Source organism: Platalea leucorodia, assembly GCF_965183815.1.
Source record: "Platalea leucorodia genome assembly, chromosome: W".
NCBI classification, from domain to species: domain Eukaryota; kingdom Metazoa; phylum Chordata; class Aves; order Pelecaniformes; family Threskiornithidae; genus Platalea; species Platalea leucorodia.
The window spans coordinates 3,148,948-3,169,398 of NC_138859.1; the positions used below are offsets into that span (position 1 = coordinate 3,148,948).

The 20,451-nt window shown below is 67.6% G+C and overlaps 2 protein-coding genes across 10 annotated transcripts; both read left to right on the forward strand.

Moving 5' to 3' along the window:
- The first annotated feature begins 3,068 nt into the window (after positions 1–3,068).
- On the forward strand, positions 3,069–12,734 carry LOC309601877 (dematin-like). Of its 3 annotated transcripts, XM_082335118.1 has the most exons (16): positions 3,069–3,309; positions 7,425–7,488; positions 7,760–7,816; positions 8,688–8,762; positions 8,943–9,098; positions 9,231–9,275; positions 9,391–9,499; positions 9,626–9,682; positions 9,753–9,905; positions 10,020–10,129; positions 10,217–10,322; positions 10,443–10,507; positions 10,609–10,671; positions 11,140–11,199; positions 11,289–11,369; positions 11,445–12,734. In XM_082335118.1, the coding sequence occupies exons 3-16, from the start codon at positions 7,799–7,801 to the stop codon at positions 11,556–11,558; spliced, it is 1,212 nt and encodes a 403-aa protein (XP_082191244.1). In that variant the 5' UTR covers positions 3,069–3,309; positions 7,425–7,488; positions 7,760–7,798; the 3' UTR covers positions 11,559–12,734. The 3 variants fall into 3 exon arrangements, with proteins under 3 accessions (XP_082191244.1, XP_082191243.1, XP_082191242.1); XM_082335116.1 differs by lacking the exons at positions 11,140–11,199; positions 11,289–11,369; positions 11,445–12,734 and adding an exon at positions 10,890–11,035 and having other exon boundaries at positions 3,070–3,309; positions 10,609–10,657; XM_082335117.1 differs by lacking the exons at positions 9,231–9,275; positions 11,140–11,199; positions 11,289–11,369; positions 11,445–12,734 and adding an exon at positions 10,890–11,083 and having other exon boundaries at positions 10,609–10,657.
- A 104-nt stretch (positions 12,735–12,838) lies between these two features.
- LOC309601876 (actin filament-associated protein 1-like 2) lies at positions 12,839–20,291 on the forward strand (the record flags this gene model as incomplete). Of its 7 annotated transcripts, XM_082335115.1 has the most annotated exons (15): positions 15,369–16,095; positions 16,179–16,253; positions 16,372–16,448; positions 16,706–17,086; positions 17,163–17,342; positions 17,558–17,641; positions 17,840–17,936; positions 18,011–18,228; positions 18,315–18,445; positions 18,532–18,652; positions 18,760–18,868; positions 19,015–19,164; positions 19,278–19,438; positions 19,545–19,655; positions 19,762–20,291. In XM_082335115.1, exons 1-15 carry the CDS (start codon positions 15,576–15,578, stop codon positions 19,786–19,788), a joined length of 2,442 nt encoding a protein of 813 aa, XP_082191241.1. In that variant the 5' UTR covers positions 15,369–15,575. The 7 variants fall into 7 exon arrangements, with proteins under 7 accessions (XP_082191238.1, XP_082191241.1, XP_082191236.1 ...); XM_082335112.1 differs by lacking the exon at positions 19,762–20,291 and adding an exon at positions 12,839–13,119 and having other exon boundaries at positions 15,967–16,095; positions 17,558–17,936; positions 19,545–19,697; XM_082335110.1 differs by having other exon boundaries at positions 17,558–17,936.
- Positions 20,292–20,451: the final 160 nt, after the last annotated feature.

Genomic DNA, 20,451 nt, shown 5'->3' on the forward strand with positions numbered 1-20,451 from the left:
CGGACCGCGGGGAGGATGTAATCCCTTAACCGGGGCTCACCCAGCCCCTACAAAGCCCCGCCGGCATAATGCAGGGGGGGAGCACGGCTGGGGGGGGCCAGCAGGGAGAAAATTATAACAGTTTGAGTTAAATGAAGCTTTAAAGCAGGAGAGAAATGCAACACCCAGCAATTACGGCTGAACAATGCGCCCGGCGCTGCCTGCCCAGGTGTGGCGGGCAGGAATTAGCCGAGCGGCCGGGGTAATTTCTATTTTCCCCTCCTGTTTCCTTCGGCCCCACAACCCCGGCTCCTTGTTTCTGCAGGAATTTGAGACATTCTTGAAAGGAGAGGGCTTTGAGAAAGGGGCCGACTGGGTCCGGACCCTCCCTGCCCCCACCGCCCCCTCCCCAATTTAGCCAAAGCTTCAAAGGTAGAGGAGTTCCCTTTGTGTAATCTCCGCTTTAATTTTTCCCCGTCCCTTTTTTCCCCCCCCCTTCTCTTCTCCTTCCCAAGCCCTTCCTCTCTTTTCTTTCAGGTTTTTTCCCCTTCCTCCCCTCTCTTTCTTCTCGACCTCCCGGGATAGAAAGGGCTCGGAAGGGTGAGTCCTTTTTAATTATGGCTGGGGAAGAAAAAAAAAAAACCCTCACACTGCTTCTTTCTTGTTTTTTGAGGTGAGACCCGGGGCGGGGGGCGGAGGTGGGGACAGGAATGTCCTCTGTGCAGAAAGTGCACTGGAGGGTGTCTCGCCCTGCCGCAGCGTGCCCAGCCTTTCCCAAGGCTTTGCTGTCCCGCGGCCTGGCGATGCTGGGGGGGCCTGGGGATGCTGGGGGGGCTGTGCAGCCAGCGAGGGCAGGTCCCCGCAGCCGTGACCCCAGAGCAGCCACCTTGCTGCAGGGGTGATGGGTGCCAGCCCCCCGCCCTGCCGCTGTCCCAGTCCCGCGGTCCTCGCACTCCGCAGGGTCCCAGTCCTGACCATGAGCCGGACTGCGGGCATCACTGGCATGGCAGGGGCTGGTGTCCCCCAGGGCTGGGTGTCCCCTGAGGCACATCCAGGCCAGCCCTCACAGGGCTGCTGTCACCAGGTTCCTCCAGGTTGATGTCCCCTGCAAACCCAGCAGCCCTGTGATGGGGCGGCACGGGCAATTTTGGGTTGGGCAGCTGCCTCGCAGAGGGGCACAGGGGCTGTGTCCCCATCCTGTGGGACAGCGAGGCTGAAGGAGGCTCCTGCACATCCTCCATCGCTCGGCGAGGCCAAAGGAGGCTCCTGCACATCCTCCATCACTCGGCTCCAGCCGGTTGCGGCGGGAGGCGGTCGCTGTAGCAACGTACCGTGCGGCGCAGGGGAGGGGATGCTCGGCGCAGGCATGGCTCCCGGCGGACACGCAGACCTGCCTGCAGCGGGCCATGGGCTCCCTTGAAGGTAGGGCCCTGCTACCCCTCTGCCCCTGCACCCCGGCTCCCCAGCAGCCCCCCTGGCAGGGGACTGGCAGCTGCCTGCCTTGGGCCTGGCTTTGAAGGGCATCACCGGGATCAGGGGTGACCCTGTGGGGCCAGCGAGCACACGGGGGGCTCTGGCGAGCGCGGCCGGGGTTGGCTTTCGGTGGGAGGGTGCGAGAGCCGGTGCGTGGTGCCAGGCTGGTGCAGGATACGTGCGTTTCCAAACTCCTCCCTCCCTCCGGGCACCCCCAGGTGCTGGGCTCATGGCACAGGGGGCTGAGCCCCCGGCGGGTGCCATGGCCGGTTCAGGCACCCGAGCGGCTCCGGGCGCAGGTGGCAGTCGCTGAGCAGCCGCTGCGGTCGTCTTCATGCTTGAGAAACTGGGTTAGCATGGGGGAGGCAGCCACAGCCTCGATTATTCATGGGCACGGCCCCGGGGGGGTGGCTGGTGGGGCTGGGGCCGGCGAAGCCCCTCCGGCATGGAGGCACGGCGGCATCTCGGGGCCGAGGCCGTGATGCTCTTGGGCCAACGAGCCATGCTGGCCCGGGTACCAAAGGGTGCGGGGTGCACATCCCCCTGGACATGCATCCCCCTGGTTGTGCATCCCTGGGCGTGCATCCTGCTGGATGTGCATCCAGGGGGTTCAGTGGTCCTCGCTTGAGCCAGGAGGGAAACCGAGGCAGCAAACAGCACCAAGCGTGGCGCTGGAGAGAGGACCCAGAAATGGAGTTGCTGTCACCAGGCAGCTCTCTCCCACACAGAGCCGGGAATAGACGCCGGCTCCCAGCGCTGCGGCACCCACGCAGCCCCGCCGCCCCCAGTGGGGTCCGGCTGTGCCACTGGTCCCATACCGGCCGCCTGGGTCCCCTGCCCTGCCTCAGCCCAGCCCCGGGCACCCGAGCAGCCCCACCGCCGAGCCCCGGGGGCTCTGCCCGAGGGCAGGGGCTGGATCATGGCCCCCGGGACCTGGGGGGCTTGGGATGCGGGGGGTCCGGGCCCTCCCTGGCAGCACCCAGGGCCAGGGCAGTGTCTGCAGAGGTCAGGGCTTGATTTTTAGCCGATCCTCAACACCTCGCTGGGCTCTGTTGGTCCCACAGATGGAAATTCCTGCTGTGTTTCACCTCCCAGGGCAGTGAGGTGCCGCCCTCGGAGCACCCCCAAACCCAGGCTGGGGGGTCAGAGCCATCCTCGCCCACCGTGCCGCAGCCCAGCCCACGCGCCGTGGGGTGCTCAGCCCCCCTGCTCAGCATTGCGGGGCTCAGGGCTGCCAAAACCCCAGCCGGGGGGGGCAGGGGACGCCGTCCCCAGCTGCAGCCCCCATTTGCAGCGGGGGCTGGAGGAGGGGGTGCTGGGGACCCCCAGCACCGGCCGGGTTATTTCTGGCAGCCGGGCGGTGCTGGGCAGGCCAGGTTTATTTATGTTTTCCTCCCTCTTTGTGCCGGGGAAGCGGTGGGAGCGGGAGCGAGCAGCGACAGGAGCGAATACTGCTTCGTCATGATGCCGGCTAATTCTTCTCTTGTTCGGAAAGAGACTGAGCCAGCAGCAGAGGTGGGGAGAGGCAAACGGCACCCACGCACCCACCCACGCACCCACCCACCCGCCCACGCACACCCTACCCGGCGCCCAGCAGCGGTTATCGGTGCGGCGGGCGGCACAGCCGCCGTGCTGGGGCTGGGAGATAGGCTTGCACACCCGCACGCTCCTTACGCCCGCGCCCGGCTGTCACGCTCTCGGATGCGCGCCGCAGCGCGCCGGCGGTGGCTCGGCCGCAGCCAGGGCAGCCGGCCCAGCAGCCCGTGGGGTAATTTGGTGGCCAGGCAAGCAGAGGAGGCCGAGGGTGTCCCCCCGCAGCTCTCCACGGCTGGAGGTATGCGGTGTCCCTGTCCTTAGGTGAGTGGCCGTGGCTCGGTGGGGAGAGGGAAGGGAGGTGGCCGCGGGTGGGGAATACACAGCCGGGGTGTCTGGGGGGCCGGTTCATCGGGGTCGGCATTGGCCACCCCTTCCTTTCCCCTCACCTTTCGGTGCCACCGCTCCCCCTCCCCTGGCTCTGCGTAGCCCCTGCTCCCGGGGGGTGGGTGGGCTGGGGACAGCCCCACATCTTGTCCCCCGTCTTCTCCGGGGGCTGCGGCCATGCCGCCTCCCCACGCCGGCACTGCCAAGCCAGCTGCCCTTGCCAGGGGGCCGCGGGGACAGGAAGGGCGGTGACACGAGGCAGGGACGCGGGCTCCATCGCCGACAGGGGTACCCCTCCCGGGCCTCCCACCCGTGTCCCCTCACAGCGCTCCCAGCACCCCACTTCACCCCACACCCCCCCGGGACACCCCACCAGTACACCCCCCAGCGAGGTTCGGCCGCTGCCGGCAGAGCAGGGACATCCCCTGTCCTCCTTCCCTGGGGACGTTGCCATCGGCACCATGTATCCCGAGGGGGGAGGCCAGAGCAGCGCAGCCATTCCCAGCCCCACTTGTGGAGTGAGTTTGTGGGGTCTCGGCGCTGTTGCTGGGGGGGGGCATCCCCATCCCAGTCCCCCCGGGTGCAGGCTGTGATGGGGTTTGATGCTCCCTGTGTGCAGTGTGGCGGGGCTGTGGCGCTCAGGATCTTGCCATGGATATGGGATTTTGGAGCCCCTCCCTGCTCCTTCTGGCCCCATCCACCCCCGCTGGCAAGGCACCGAGGGGCCAAACTCCCATCGCCCCACTGCCGTGGAGCATCAGGGGGCTACCTGGGGGGGGGGAAACTGGGGTGCAAAGCCTGGCCCCCCAGCTCTTGGCCATGGATGGAGCCATCTCCCGGGGGGGGTCGGCTCCTGGCTGTGGGCGTGCGGGGCCAGTGGTCAGGCAGGGCTAAGCCCAGCCTCTCCCGGGAAGACCTGGGCCAGCAGCTGCCACCTCGGCCCTGGGGAGCCCCTGGCCGTGTCCCTCTGCCCAGTGTCCTGGCAGGTGGGTGCCTCGCTGCGGTGGCCCCATGCATGGCATCGGGGTACCCAGGGACCTGCCACCCCGAGGGGCTCGATGCAGGGCATCCCGGGGGGTGGTGCCCGGGGCTGGCAGAGCCGGCGGCTCCTTGGGGACCGGGGGCATCACCAGATCCACGCCAGGAGCCCCGGAGGGACGTGGCCTCCCCACACACCCCCAGCGCGTCCCTCCCGGCCCCTCCGCGTGCGGGATGAGCAGGCTAATCCCATTTTAATCCCAGATTACGTGCCACGTGAGCCGCTGCCCAAAGCGGGCTGCAGCGTGGCCATCGGAGCAGGGGGGCTGGGGATGGACCCCCCCAACCAGGAGCTTTAGGACGAGCGCCACGCATCCCTACTCTAAACTTGCTGGGGGGCTCGGATCCTCCTGCCAGGGCTGGTGGCCAGGAGAGCAGCTGGGTTGGCCCAGATCCCTCGGATGGGAGGAACGGAGCAGCCGGAGGAGGTGGAAATGCCCCCTTCATCTCCAGCTGCTCCTGGATGGGGCCGGGGGATTGCTGCTATCCCCCCCCCAGCCAGGGAAACTGAGGCACGGAGCAGCCCTGTGTCCGTGGGAGGGGAGATGGGCAGGGTGCACCCTCCGCTCCAGGGGATGGAAAAATCCCAGGGGCCAGGCGCTGGCAGCTGGTGGCTTTTAAGGCCACCGAGGCGTCCCTCAGCAGGGCTGTGCCTGGCAGGGTGCAACGGCACGGAAGCAATGGGCTGTCAATAGCCGAAGGGTCGCTCCCCTCTGCCGGGCGATGCTCCGGCGGCGAGGGAAAGGGCGAGAAACAGGACAAAGGAGGAACCGGACACCGGTGAGATGCGGGTCGGGGACCCACGTGCTCCCCGCCGGCTCGGTCCCGCCGCGATCGAGTTGCTGGTGGGGCCCCCGTGCGTGGCGGTGCCTCGGTTTCCCCCGGCAAGGCTGGGAGGATGCTCGGTGCCTCTCTTGCGCCGTGTTTGTTTGGCGTTTGTGGCGGGAGGAGGAGGAGGAGGCCGGGGCTGGGCTGGGAAGCACTGGACACCGTTCCCAGGGCTGGCGGGAACCGTCTGTTTGGGGAACTTGTGACCCCGCCATGTTCCACCCCCCTCCGCCGCTGGCGGGGAGCCGGGGCAGCTGCGGGAGCGGCAGGGTGCCCCTGCCCTGCATGATGGCAAGGGCAAGGCAGGCAGTGAGGAGGAGAAGGGAGAGGGGAGGAAGGCTGGGGGTCCCTGCCCGCTCCCCCCCAGGCGAAGGGGTTGGTGCAGCCTGGCCCCTGGCCCGGGTGCTGGGCGCTGATGGCTTTGGCGGCTGCGAAAATTCAAATCCGGATTTCCTCGGGGTGGGGAGGAGGGAACTGGCCTCTTCCCGCTGCAGCGGCAGCCTCCCCACGGCCCCCCCGCGATGTGCCGCGCAGGGGGGGCCGGCACCCCTGCAGCCCGGCGAGCCCCCGCCGGCACGTGGTCTGTCCGTCTGTCCATCCCTCCCTCCATCGCTCTTCCTCTTCCCATGCATCCCTGCCCAGCACCTTTCTCTCCCCGCTCCGGCGAAGCGCCGTGGGTACCCGCAGCATCGCCCTGGGCGGGGGGCATGGCGTTACCCCCCCGTCCCCGCTCCCCCTCGCCCTCCTGGCCAGGAAAATCCCAAACACGCGTCAGGCCGGCCTTATCTCGGCGAGCAAGGGAGCGTGCGGGGGACCTGCCAGCGAGGGCTGCCGGGTAGATTGGAGGTTGCCATGGGGAGAGAGGCTGCCATTGGGGCGGTGGCTCCCTGCCTGCGCCAGATAAGGTGTCCCCGCATCCCCCGGCCGGGGGGGGACCATTCCCGAGCTGGTTGTGCAGCCCCGGCACCTCTCGCCAGCCCTTTGGCTCCGTCGCGACATCTCTGCGCACCCCTGGCTCAGGCTTGTTTTCCTTCCCCGCCAGCATCCGCATCCACCCGTCCCCGCACCCACCCTCCCGCCGGCCTTTGCCGCTTCCTCTGCCTCCTGCTATTTGCTATCTCATCCATCTGCTCGCCGCCACCGCCGCCGTGTGCCACCACGTCCCCGCCGCCTGTCCCCAGCCCGCCCGTGCCCCCCAGCCCCGTGGGGTGCGAGCCGGAGGCGGGGGGCTGCCCTGGCTCTGTCGCTGGAAAGTGTGAGCTCATGGGTGCACGGGGCGGCCGCTGCTCGCCCGGACAATGCCGCCTTGTACCGCGCTCGGTGCCGATCCGGGGGTGCCCGTCCCACTGGCACCGGGTCCTGCAGACCCTTGGGAGGGCTGGGAGGTGCTGGGCGTGGGTGTGAGTGGGTCGGGGGGGTGCCAAAGCCGGGGGTTATTTGTAGTGGGGTGGTCTCAAAGGAGGGGTGATGTCTGCATGGAGCGGCTCAAGCCCGGAGCCCCTGGCAGAGCCTCCTCGTCCTGGCTCGACCCTTGGAAGAGCGAGCCAAGGGCGGTACCGCGTGCGGGGCTGGCTGCCGGCAGCTGGAGGATGCGCCGGGCTTTGTCAGATCTGGTCCTTCTCCATCTCTGCATCCCGCAGGGATGGGCTCTGGGCTCGTGCTGGGAGCCATGGGGCTGGGGGGCAGTGGGGCTGGGGGTCCCCAGAGGCGGTGGCATCTCCCCGGCCCTGTGCACAGGCTGCTGGGTGGGGGAGCTTCAAGGCTGGAGGGCTCTGCGCTGCTGTTGCTGTTGTTGCCTGGATTGCACGAGGTTTTCCCAATGCCCTCCCCTCTGAAAGGAGAAGTTTTGAGGAGAATGGGGAATATTCCCCTTTGTGTGTGGCATTGTGGGTTTAAAGCACAGGGAAGGCTCAGGCCCGGGGGCTGCGGGGCAGGGGCTGAGCACAGCGCGCTTGTCCCGCTGCTGCTGGAGCCTTCTCGAGGCCGCTCGCTGCCGGTGGACAAAGGGTTTCATTACCTCTGCTCTGCTTGCCAGCGCTCGTCAGCAGCCGCCGGGCAGCAGGGCCGGCAGCCGGCACGGGCAGGGGCGGCACGCAGCGGGGCAGGGTGCAGGGCCAGCAGGAGGACAAGACTGAGCTTCACCCCGTTGTCATCCTGCAAGCCACTGTCACCTCTCTCCGTTGCAGAGGCAGCACCCAAGCCCCAGCCCGGCGTTAGCACCCAGAGGGATGTGGAGCCACAGAGGCAGCGGTGAGTGGGGGTCCGGCGTTCCCCAGCGCCTCTCCCCTGCGCCGGGGGTGACCCGGAGCCGTGAATATTTGGCAGCAGGGCCGTGCTGGCCTCGTGCCGTGTTAGGGTCCAGTGCGCCGGGGGCTGCCGGGCTCAGCTCCATGGATGGAGGGTGGTGGGGAGCCAGGCTGTGCCCAGCCCCGCTGCCCTCGGGCACCTCACCCCGGGACCAACCTCAGGTGCTCTGTGCCCACCCTGGCAGCGCCCCGAAACCCCTGCTCTCCCCGTGCAGGACCCTGTGACTGACACAGCCCCTCCAGCCCGCAGCTGAATGGAAAGACTGCAGAAGGTAAGGGGGAGGCAGGGGCAGGGTGCTGGGGGTATAGGGCAGGGTGCTGTGGGCTGTAGGCAGGGTGCTGGGGGTATAGGGCAGGGTGCTGGGGGCTGTGGGCAGGGTGCTGGGGGCTGTAGGCAGGGTGCTGGGGGTATAGGGCAGGGTGCTGTGGGTACAGGGCAGGGCGTCAGGGGCTGTGGGCAGGGTGCTATGGGTATAGGGCAGGGTGCTGGGGGTATAGGGCAGGGTGCTGGGGGCTGTGGGCAGGGTGCTGTGGGTATAGGGCAGGGTGCTGGGGGCTGTGAGCAGGGTGCTGGGGGTATAGGGCAGGGTGCTGGGGGTATAGGGCAGGGTGCTGGGGGCTGTGAGCAGGGTGCTGGGGGTATAGGGCAGGGTGCTGGGGGTATAAGGCAGGGTGCTGTGGGTATAGGGCAGGGTGCTGGGGGCTGTGGGCAGGGTGCTGGGGACATGCAGGCAGTGGGGAGCCCTGCACCTAGGGAAGGCACATAGGGGCTGGTGGCCAAGGACATCGGCAGTCACCCTGGGATGCTGCTAACAGGGCCCTGCCTTCCTCCTCCTCCTCCTCCTCCTCCCAGCCCAGCCTGGCAGCACCATCTAGTGGCAACGTGTCCTGGCCAAGCCACTGTCACCTCCCGGGTGTCCCCTGCCCTGAACCACAACGCTGGAGCAAAGGAGACCCCAGCGCCCATCCAGAAATACCCCATCCCCAAGGACATTTTGTCCCGGTGCACTGAGGTCCATGGGGCACAGGGGTGTCCCCGGGCCCCCCTGCCATGTCCCGGGGTCCCGACCACGACCCCGAGCCCCTTCCTGGGCTGGCTGTGATGAGGATGAGGTTTGCTAAAATCTCTCCTTTTCCTTCCAGCAACCACTGACCTCCCCTGGGAGCGTCTGTTCCTCGCGCGGGTCCAGCGTCCCCGGATCGCCCTCCAGCATCGTGGTAAGAGGTCCCTCGCATCTCCCTGCCACATCCCTCCATCCATGGGCTGGCGTTTCCCTCCCCAAACCTTCTCCATCACCCAGAGGGGCCACGGAGGATGCCAGTCCCAGGGAAGCCCTTCCTGTTCCCCAATGTTCCCTTTCCGCACCCAAAAACGAAGGTGCTTTTCCTTCCTTCTAGGCCAAAATGGACAACGAGGTTCTGGGCTACAAGGATCTGGCTGCGATCCCCAAGGACAAAGCGATCCTGGACATCGAGCGCCCTGACTTGATGATCTACGAGCCCCATTTCACCTACTCGCTCATGGAGCACGTGGAGCTGCCCCGGAGCCGAGAGGTGAGGGTGCCTCGGGGCCGCTCGCCTCTCCTGGTTATTTTGGGGGGCTGGTGGGGGGAAACCCCCCGGACAGAGCAGTCCTGGAGGGCTGATGTGGGGCTGCTGGAATAAACTGCTTCTTGCCTTCTGCAGCGCTCCCTGTCTCCCAAATCCATCTCTCCTCCTCCATCTCCGGAGGTGAGTACCGACACCGCTTGCTCCAGCTCTGGGATGCACGCAGGGGCTCCGAGGAGGAGGGGGCGATGCCGAATTGTCGGGGGTCTCGCTGCTCACCAGCCCCGCTTGCCTGCAGGTCATCCGGGAGTGGCTGGAGAGCCGGACCCCCGGCAGTGCCCCGCAGCCCACCTCTCGCCAGGGCAGCAGCTCGTCCCGCAGCAGCGTGCAGCACTTCCACCGACCTGGTACGCTCCCCCGGCACCGGCACCCCGCGGTGCTGCCCGATCCTGAGCCCCAGCGCAGACTGGGGGGTCTGGGCAAGCACCTTTCCAGAGCCCATTCCCGGCCTCCAACCCTCTTTTTCCTTGCAGAGACCGACACGACGGAGCTCAACATATACAAGAAGCCTCCGATCTACAGGCAGAAAGGTGAGTGGGGGTGTCTGTCCCACGGGATGGGGCACCCCGGGGCGCTGCCTCACCCCCCCGTGCCCCTCAGAGCACCATCCCGGCGCCCACCATGGGAAGCATCTCATAGAGGACTTGATCATCGAATCCTCCAAGTTCCCAGCGGCACAGCCCCCAGACCCCAACCAGCCCGCCAAGATCGAGACCGACTACTGGCCGTGCCCCCCGTCCCTGGCCGTCGTGGGTAGGTGGGGAACAGGGGCAAGCGAGAGGGTGGGATGCACCAGGGGGTTTATCCCCCCCTGGAGACCCTGCGGGGCTGCTGTGGATGGATATAAGGTCCCCTCTTTTCCCCCAGAGACGGAGTGGAGGAGGCGGATGGCCTCCAAGAGAGGGGAGGAGGAGGAGGAGGACCTGACGGAGGAGATGAAGAACCTGCGGGAGCTCCAGAGGCAGGAGCTGAGCAAGGTGAGGGGCAGAGCGGGCGGGCGGGCACCCTGCAAGGGGCTGGGGATGTGCTGACACTGACCCCCACCCATGTCCCTTTGCCCCCAGGTCACCTCCAACCTTGGGAAGCTGATCCTGAAGGAGGAGATGGAGAAATCTCTCCCCATCCGGAGAAAAACCCGCTCGCTGCCAGACCGGACACCATTTCATACATGTATGTGGGATGCTCTTCCTGCATCCCGTCCCTTCCCCACCTGGTGGCTCCGGCTGCCTGCACCCCTGCCAGCTCCCGCAGCCCTGCCTGCACCTCCGACCATCTCTTGCTCTCTTGTAGCTCTGCACATGGGGAGCTACAAGAGCTCCTCGCTGCCCGCCTCCGGCAGGAGCACCCTCACCCGGGTGAGTGGGCAGGCAGCTGCCCCCGCGCTGCCGGGGCCACTCGGCCTCGGCCGGGGTCTGGCGGTGGCACCGCTCTGATGCTGTCCCCTGTCCCCTTGCAGCTGCAGTCGGCAGAGTTCAGCTCGGCAGGCAGTGATAAGGGCAGTCCGGGTGAGCATCAGCCCGTGGCGTGGGGATGTCCCAGGGGATGCGGGGATGTCCCAGGGGATGCGGGGATGACCCAGGGATGGGAGATATCCCCAGGGATGGGGGATGTTGGGGCAAGCCTGGGCTCAGCAGAGGGTGGAAAATCACCTCTCGGGGCTTGTCATCACCTGGGAGAGGATGGTGAGGGACACAGTGGGGGGTCCCCAGGGCTGAGCCCTGCTCTTCTCTTTTCCAGGCCTGCAGGTAAGCAATTGTCTGGCTGCCAGCACGGAGACCCAGCGAGAGGGTGATGTACGCCGAGGCGGGGGGGCACGGGCACCGGGGCCACCTCTGTGATGGGTCCTGGAGGAGAGAGCGGGAGGTGGGGAGGGTGGGTGTGCCGGTCCCCGGGCTGGAGCCCATCACCGTGGCTTCAGTCTGGGTGGGAGAGGGCAGCCCTTTGGGGAGGTGGAGGTTGCGGCTGATGTCAGGCTTTGCCCTCTCAGAACGGCCAGCGTGGGCGCATGGACAGAGGCAATTCCCTGCCCAGCATGCTGGAGCAAAAGGTGAGCGGGGCTGGGGGCTGCGGGGGCTTGGGCAGAGATGGGGGGAGCTGTGGAGAGGGTCTTACAGCCTCCCCCCCTGCACCTTGCAGATCTACCCCTACGAAATGCTGATGGTGACGAACCGAGGCCGTGTGAAGCTGCCGCCCGGCGTGGACAGGACCAGGCTGGAGGTAAGGGCTGAACCTCGGGGGGGGGCGCGGAAGGGGGGACCCAGCACCCCATCACCCTCCTCTCTCCCCCCGCAGCGGCACCTCTCTCCCGAGGATTTCCTTCGGGTCTTCGAGATGCCCCCCGAGGAGTTCAGCAAGCTGGCCCTCTGGAAGCGCAACGAGCTGAAGAAGAAAGCCTTCCTCTTCTGAGCCCGCCTCGGCCCCGAGCTCAGTCCGTGTCGCGCCGTGTAACCGCTTTAGGGCTCTCAGCCGGTTTTTACTAGGGTCCCCCCTTCCCCTCTCCCCCAGCCCCCCGGCTCTGCTCCCCGCCTCACTCCTCCTGCGGGAAAAGGGTTCGGGGGGGCTCAAACCTGCCTCGGCCGCCCGGCTCGCAGCAGGGTGATGGGGCGGGGGGCAGACCCTGCCCTGGAGCAGGCACGGTTCAGCCAGGAGGGGAGGTGGGGGGGGTCTCTGTGCTTTGTGCCCCCCTCTCCCCCCGGGCACGCTGGCAGGGGCAGTGCCTGGCTCTGTTTTCGGCCGGCTGGGAGCGTGCCAGCTCCGGCGTGCGGGCAGCGGGGCGGCTTCCCTCCTCCCCGGGGGTCGGCTGCCTCCGGCCCTCGCCCTTGGGGTGCCCCTCTGCCCCCCGCGCCTTCACCCCAAGACTTGGGATGAGCCTGGGGGCCGACTCACTGCCAGCCCAATGTGCTCCCGGCAAAGCCAGGCCAGCATCCCACCTTGCCCGCCTCCAGCCCCCCTTTTAACATCCCCCCCACCGGTCCCTCCTGTGCCAACTGCTGCAGCGAGGAACCGCAAGGACACACGTACACTGCCAAAACCTGCCTGGCACCGGGCTGGCGGAGGGCAGGGCTGGGATGCCGGCGAGGTGGAGCACCGTGGGATGGGGCAGGGGGTGGCAGAGCAGGGGTCCTGGTGGGACCCTGGGGCGGCTCCCGCTGCGTTTCTAACCGCAGATGCGCCTGCAGCGGGGCGATGCGCTGGGGGATGCAGCGGGGCGATGGGGCGATGCAGCCGGGTGGAAAGGAGCAGGGCACGGCTCGATGGGCACAGTGGCCACCGGGGTCTGGGCAGCGCTGCCTGGCCCCCCACGGCCGTGCAGGCAGGGCTTGGCACCCGGCAGCACCTTCCCTTCTCCCACCTCTCCCATCCCCTCTTCGGGCACATGTTTTGGGCAGGACCCTCTGCCCCCGCACCCCCGGCCCCCCACACTCCCTGGTTTCTGTTTCCAGCCACTCTCCAGCCGCTAGACCTTGTTGGGATGTAAAGAATGTAATTTATTGGGAAATCACTGGCCCATACTTGCCTTTCACTGCTACTCTACAAACGACATATCTATAAATATATATATAAATATGGGTTGTTTTCTGACTGGACTACAGTGATTCACTTTCTCTGTTTTGTTAGAGTTTATTTTATTTGCTGGTGTCGGAGAATCCGCGTGAGAGTGATTTTTTGCTTACAATTAAAGGTGAAATGGCTTTATCCAGCCCGGCTCCGCTGCTTTGCTTTCCCCCGGCCCCAGGTCCCTGCAGATGGCGGTGGTGCTCCGAGGAAGATGAGGAGCCCTTCCCCGCCTTCCCCCCCGCCCCGGCCGGGCTGTGCTGTGCTGGGGGCCCGCAGGGCGTGTGCGAGCCCAGCCGGGCCGAGCCGAGCCGAGCCGGGCCAGTGCTTGCCCCGGTCCCGGTCCCGGTCCCGGTCCCGGTCCCGGTCCCGCCGCGATGTGAGCTCGCCCGCACCATGGCCCGGCAGAGAGGTACGGGGGGGTGCAAAGGGGTGCAGGGCTGCGGGAGGGGGGGTGCGAGCCTGCAAAGGGGTGCAGGAGAGGGCAGGGGGTGTGCGTGGGGTGGAGGAGGGCGTGGGGGGGAGCCCACGGGTGTGCGAGCGTGCGAAGGGGGTGTGGAAGGGAAAGGGGGCGCACGGGAAGGAGGAGAGGGTGTAAAAGGGGGAGAGCGGGGGTCTAGAGCCCCATCAGCTCTGGGCCCGAGCGGGGGTCTAGGGCGGTGGGATGGGTGCTGGGGAGGGAAGGGGTGCGAGGGACGAGGTGTGGGTGTCAGGGCTCGGGGTGTCAGAGCAGGGAGGGGGTGCCTGGGTGCCCCTGGACACAGCGGGCTGCCGGTGCACGGTGCCGTGGCAGGGTGTGGGATGCCAGGGCTTCTGCCAGCACCCTCCCTGGGGCAATTTGGGGGGCGCAGCGGCCATGGGGGGAGCGCCTCCGCCCCCAAGCCGTGGCCCGGAGCCTCCCTGCAGCGACGGGTCACGCTGCGGCCAGGAGCAGCTCCGGGCTCGGGGCGGCCTCCAGCCTCCTCCTCTGAGTCATCCCGCGCTGGGCGAGAGCCGCCCCGAGCGCTGGAGCGGGGCCCCGGGGTGCCCCCGAGCCGCTGCTCCCCCCTGCACCCCGCGGCAGAGCAGGGCTGAGCCCGGGCACCTCTTGCCTGTCGTTGCACGGATCAAAATGCACGTGGCCATGGGGCAGAGGTGCCAGCCCCAAATCCCCCGGGTGTTGGCATCACCCAGGGATCGTGCGCTCCCATGGCATCCCTTGGGCAGCCCTCTCCTTCCTCCTCCTCTTCCTCGGATGAGGATGCCATCGGGCTGGGCCACGTCCCGCAGGAGCAGGGCGCTTTGCTAGGAGACGGCTGTGTGTTTGGGGGGCGTTTTCCTCCCGCCCTGGAGACCGAGGCAGCTGTTTTTCATCTGGGCTGCCTTCCCTTGGCCCCGGCAGCAGGCAGCTGGCGTGGCCTCATGGGTGAGGGCAGCCCCTGCCTGACCCGCACCGAGCTGCGGGCACGGCCGGGCACCGCTGGGCACGGCTCCCCTGCCCCAACCGAGGGCATCGGAGCCGGCCCAGGGGAGCGCAGGGGGAGGATGCAGGGAGGGCTGAGGGGGTGAGTGGACACGGAGATGTCATTGCCGAGGAATTTGGCCTGGGCGGAGGAGAGGAGAAAGGGAGGGAGAGGAAGAGCCAGGCACACCGGGCATGGGGGGACAGTCTCCAGCCCCTCTATGCTCACGCTCTGCCTGCAGGTCCCTTCGGCCAGCCCCTGCCCCAGCCCCTCTGCCGGTCCCCCAGGGAGCTGGTCCCCCCCCTTGCCTTCCCCAGTTTCCAGGGAAATCCAGATGTTTGGGCCCAGCTCCGGCATTGCTCAGCCTCGCTACCCTGCCAGATGTTTCCTCTCCCCCCGGGCAGGGGTGTGTTCTCCCCAGCCGGGGACACCGGGGAGGGGGACGGTGCTCCCCGCCGTGCCAGCACCTCCGCAGGGGCTTCTCCCATGTCCCCTGTAACATACGTGGGACCGGTGGGCTCCTTCCCCCTGCTCGCCCTCGCCTCCCCTGAGGGCTGCTGCTGTCTTTGGGGGTGCGTTGCATCCCCGCCAGCCCGGAGCGATGCGGGATGCAGGGATGTGGCAGGGCATGGGGATGCTGGGGTCGCCTGGGACGTTGCAGGGAGTCACTGGGACAGCATCCCAGCCAGTGTGGCTTCGCTGGGGTTGTCCCAGCGCTGTGCCTCTTCCAGTTGGGAAACGGCAGGGAGATGGCGAGGAGGGAGGCTGGGAGTGGAGCGGGGCGGCGTGGGGGAAGCCGGCACGGCCAGGCCCTGTGCCAGTGGGTTTTGACAACGGGTCTGCAACATTTTATCCCAGCTGGGAGCAAGGAGCGGAGCCCGGAGCGGCCGGAGCAGAGCGATGCAAACCATTTCCAGATGCGCAGTAGGAAGGAGCCGGGGGGAGATGGGCAGCGACCCAGAGGCCCCGGGGGGCATCTGCCCGCTCCTGCGGTGGCAGCCGGAGATGCCCAGGGCACGGGGGCTCTGGCCAGGCTGGGGGGGTGCGTGGTCCTGCTCTGCCGTGAGCTCCTCCAGCACAGGAAACGCCTGCACGGGCCCAGAGCTGATGGGGCCGCTGCCGTTCGGGGCCGGAGGGACCCTGTCCCCGTGCCCGTAGCCCTCCGGGTCTCCCCCACCTCAGGGTGGCCGTGGGGCAGAGGCAGTGCTGTCCCGTCCCACTGCGCACAGGACTCCTCTCTTCCCTGGCCGGGGCGAGGAGGCACAAAGCAGCTCCCTGTCCCCCTCCATCCCTCCTTCCTGGCACGGCAGGGTCGGGGTCCCCGGCTGGCGCTGAGCCCTGACCCCGCTCCCTGCCCTCGGAGCGGGCAGCGGGTGAATGCTCAGCATTTTTGGCCTGCCCAGAGCAGCCTTCATCAGCTGCTCCCATGCACCATGCCTCCTCCTCCTCCTCCTCCGCATGGAGGAGCAGCACGTTGGGCCGCCTGGCGTGGCCCCCGCCATGGCTCCCCTCGCCCAACCGGGAACAAACCCGCTCTGTGAGTGCACACAGAGGAGCCTTCAGCGGCGCGGGTCCCCGTCCCCCCTCCTCATCCTCCCCCGGCACCCCGGGCCCGTCAATAGCAGGATTGTGCGGAGCCGGGGCAGGTGTCAGGAGCGGGGGCACGGCCGGCGGCACGGGGCACGTAACCCCCACATCTGTTTGCTCGGCGTCGGAGAGCCCCTGCCAGCCCTGCCCAGTGCGGCGGGCAGGGGACGGGCATCCCTGCCCGCACCCTCCTCTGGCAGGGTGTGATGGCACATCCCTGTCCCCTGCAGACCTGGACAAGCTACTGTCAGACCTGCGGTCCTTCTTGCTCATCCTGGACCGGGAAAGCCTCAGCGCCGCAGCTCGGGCCAAGAAGAAGTCAGTGGCAGATCTCCTCTCCCGGCTGCAGAGCCCCTCGTGTGAGCGCGGGTCTGCGGGCGGGGGGCCGGGGTGGCAGGGAAGGGGCCGGGAGCGGGGCTGTGACTGGGCTCTCCCTCCGCAGCAGAGGATGCAGAGTACATGATCATGCGCTGCCTCTCGCCTTCCCCGGGGACCCCGCAGGGCCGGGCCAGCCCGGGTGAGTCGCACGCTCTGACCCACACCCCATCTCCGCCGGCGGCTCATCGTGCATGGCCGGGGATGCCCGGCTCCTCGCCGACCCGGCACGCCGCTGCCAGTCCTGCTTTTCCCCCCAGGAACCAGGACGGTGGATGGAACAGGAGGGAGAACCTGCGAGTGCCACCCAGCCAGCACCCTGAGCCTGCATGGAGGGGTAAGGGTGGGCAGCGGAGGGGTGGGGGGCTGTGGGTGTGCAGGGGGGCTTGGGCAGCAGCATGGTGCTGGGACGGAATGGGAGAGGGGCACGCGGTGGCCGTCGCACTGCAACCTTGCTCGCACGGGGGTCTGGCCAGGCTGGGAAGGTTCCCGTGCTGCCTGCCAGCTCCGGGCAGAGCCCCCCAGCAGTCCCTCGGGGACCCTGTGAGGTTCACCCCGGGGGCAGCACCTTCGGAGCACCCCTTCTCTCCCCAGAGCAAGGTGCCGGGCATCTCGCCATCCCCACCAGCCGACGACTCCTATGAAGATGCCGAACCCCTTGGCCCTGGCAGAGACGCTGGCTCCGGTGAGCACCCCACCGCACCCCCTCCCCGGCACCCGCATGCACCCAGCACCCTGATGCCGTCCCGGCTCTCAGGCGGTGCCGACACTGACAGCAGCCACTACGAGTCGTACGGGGAGGATGAGGACGGCGTGACGGACCGCGCCCACTACCTGCGGCGGCCCCCGGCCCCCGGCCCCGATGCCGAGCTCGCCGGCCGCCCCGAGGCGCAGCTCTGTGGCTTCCTCTGGAGAAAACGCTGGCTGGGGCAGTGGGCAAAGCAGCTCTTCATCGTCCGGGAGCATGTGCTGCTGGTGAGCGGCTGGAGGAGGATGGATGGAGGGTGGGAGCGGGTCCCCGAGCTCTGCCGACCCCGCCGTGCCTCCGCAGTGCTTCAGGTGTGCCGCCGACCCGCAGCCGGTGCTGGAGCTGGACCTGCGGGGCTGCCGCGTCGCCTACAAAGCCAAGCGTGGCAAGAAGATGCCGCACGCCCTGAAGGTGATGGGGACGGCGGGTGAGGTGCTGGTCATCGGTTTCCAGAGCCGGCAGCAAGCTGAGGACTGGAGGAAGGTTTGGAGGTGTTGCAGCCTGGCAGAGCTCTGCGTGGGCAGGAGGGAGGGGTGGGCAGGGAGAAACGGGGGTACAGCCCTGCTGGGGTGCTCCCGAGGTGGCTGGGGATGACCCCATCTGTCCCCAGCTCCTCTCCCGTTCCGGGGGTGCCTGGAGCCCCGTTAGATGGGGGAGTGGGAGCCTGGGGCTGCAGCATTCCCCCTGTTCCTCGGTAGGTGATCGAAGAGGTCAGCAGCGATGCTCCGAGTGGGCTGGCAGCCATCAGCGTCCCAGCGTCGCCCTCCTCGAGGCTGGGCAGGGTGAGACGCGTGTGCTCCCCCGGGAAACCCAGGCACGGGAAAGGGGCTGCTGGGGGTGTCAAGAGTACACCCCAATTCCCTGTCCCGCTGTCCCCCTTGGGTGATGCTGGGGAGGGTTGCATTGCCGTGGGGTGGGGGTCAGGGTGCAGGGGGCTTAAAACCTGCAGGGGATGGGGCTCTCTGGATCTCCATTCTCAGGCTGTCGGGTCCCAGCTCGGCAAGGAGGAGGAGAAGGAGGATTCCTCCAGGCAGAGCCCTGCCCGCAGCCCCCGGCCTGGAGAGGATGCTAAAGGAGGTGCGGCGCATGGGGACCAGGCAAGGGGGTGTCCCTGCACCCCGTGCCACTGCTGACGGGGGATGCACCCACAGGTTTCCTGGCGGTGCGGCTGCGCGGGCGGTGGCAGCGGCTGTGGTGCGCGGTGCGGCAGGGAGCCCTCCGCATGTTCCCCGAGCCCGGCGGTGCCCAGCACCCCGTCTGCGCCCTGCGGCTGGAGGGCTGCGAGGTCTCCCCGGGGGCGGCCGCCGGCTCCCCGCAGCGCCTCCGCATCCGCATCGCCCAGCGGGGCCGGGAGCTTGCCCTGCTGCAGGTGAGAAACCGCCGCAGCACCCCCGAGCCCCACGCATCCCTCGATGAGGGGGACCCGCTGAGCCCGGACCCTCTGCCCCACACCAGACCCGTTCGGATGAGGAGAGGGAAGCCTGGCTGAAGACCCTGCAGGCCAGGGGAGGAGGGGAGCCGGCCAGCGACAGCCCCCGCACCGAGACCCCCAGGCTGGGCGATGCCAGCAGCTGCCCCGCTGCAGGGTAAGGAGACACTGGCCGGGGCACGGCCGGCCCCAGCCCTCCAGCTCTGTTGTGGGCAGTAATGGGACCCCCCCTCCTGCTTGCAGCGGGCTGCTGCTGCGCCGTGTCCCGACCCCCAACGCCTACATGGACGACCCCTTCGGGCAGCTCCCGACAGCCGAGGCCCCCAAGCACCTCTACTCCAACATGGAGCGGCTGCAGCAGCTGGTAACCTCCACTGATGCACCTTGGCCCCCCATGCGAGCCCCAGGGCGAGCAGGATGGGCTCCCACCGTCCGCTTGCCCACGGGCTTCTCCCGGGCTTCCTTCTGCAGCAGCAGAGCTTGGACCGAGCAGTGCAAGGGCAGCGCAAGAGACCGGTGTCTGCGCTGCCCAGTGGTGCCTGCAGCAACGCCCCGGGCAGCACCCTGCCCTCGCAGGCAGGTGAGCAGGGGCTGGATGCTCCACCCAGGGGAGCAGCAGGGTCCCCCCATGCTGGGATGGAGGCTGCAGTGCCCACGAGCACGGTGTTGTGCCATGATCCCTCTGCCCTTCTTCCCGAGCATCCTTCCTCTGCCCTTCCTCTTCAGCATCAGCAGCAGCTCTCCGGGGCAGGGCTGCCAGCCCACAGCGGGCGAAGGTGAGCCCCAAGCTCCGGAGCAGGGATCTCTCCTGGTCCCAGCGCACCCTGACGCTGCCTGAGAGGAAAGGGGCTCGGGACGGGCTGGATGTCCTCATCGGTAGGACCGCAGAGGGGCTCTGCCCCTGTGCCGGGGGGTGCCTGGCCCTTGCCCAAGCAGCTGGCGGGGTTGGGGGGTGCCCGGGCTTGGCAGTGCCCCTGCTGTCCTTGCAGGGAAGAGAGCCTTCCCCAAGCTGGAGGAGAAGGTGGGGCAGCTGGAGAGGGCCTGCCGCATGAAGGGCAGGCTGAAAGCCGGCTCCGAGATGAACTTGCTGGCCATCGGCAAGTCACTGAAGGGCCACATCGCCGCCACGGCCAGCTCGGCTGGCTCCGAGGTAGGGGGGCACCGGGGACGGGCACTGGGGAGGGCACAGACTGCAGGGAATGGGAAGGGTTCGGGAAGGCAGGCATCACCCTGTCTCTGCTCCGTTTTTCCAACAGGGCTCATTCCTCACGCCGCTGTTGAAGCGCACCACGTCGGCGAAGAGCGCCCTGAAGCCATCTCCCTCCCCGGTCATCGTCGAGAAGGGAAAAGTGCTGCAGAAGAGAAAGGTACCGGCCGGGACCTGCGTGGGGCGGGCAGAGTTAAGGTGAGCCGGGTACCACGCGTGGCGCTGGGACGTGGAGGGGTTGACCACCCGTCTCGGCCGCTCTCCAGGAGTGGGAGATGAAGTCTGCGATGTGACCAGCGCTGCAGCGGCCCCGGGGCAGCACCCACCCCGCAGACGTACCTGCCGGACCGGGCATCTCTCAGCAGAACGTAGGGCTGCACGTGGATCGTGCGGGACCAGCCTGGTGTCTGTTTTTTAACCATCAGTATCAACGCTACAACTATGCACATCTATTTTTTATATATATATATATATATATATATACACATATAAACTTTCTGTCTGTGGGTTTCTAGTTTCTCTGGCGCGAGGGCTGGAGGGCAGCGAGCCCCTCGCAGGCTCGCTGTCTTCTCGCCCGTCCCAGCACCTTGGTTTTGCGGCACAGATTTCCCAGTTGCAACCTCATGAACCACCGACTCTGTCCCCGGCACGGGTCCGGTCGAAACGGCGCACCGGCACCACCCCAGCCCCCCGGGGGACACCCGCTTGTAGGGGTGGGTGCAGATGCACCCCGGACCGAGGAACTGGGGGACACACACAGAGTGGTGGGGGCTGCTTGGGGCACGTAATTGCACCTTCCCTGGAGTCGGCGGGACCCGGGCTGGGCCCTGGGCTGCTTTCCAGCAGCTGTGTTCGTCATGGCTTGTTTTCAATTGCAGAAATGTTTTTTTTTTTTTAAGGATTAAAAAAAAAATTATAAAATTTGGCTTCTGCTGGGTTGTGCCACGGGAAGAGGT

Excerpts from the sequence above, each read along its gene's own strand:
- LOC309601877 (XM_082335118.1), top strand. Across the intron at positions 8,763-8,942 it reads GATCGCCCTCCAGCATCGTG|GCCAAAATGGACAACGAGGT; the intron begins GTAAGAGGTCCC and ends CCTTCCTTCTAG. Across the intron at positions 11,370-11,444 it reads TGGACAGGACCAGGCTGGAG|CGGCACCTCTCTCCCGAGGA; the intron begins GTAAGGGCTGAA and ends CTCCCCCCGCAG.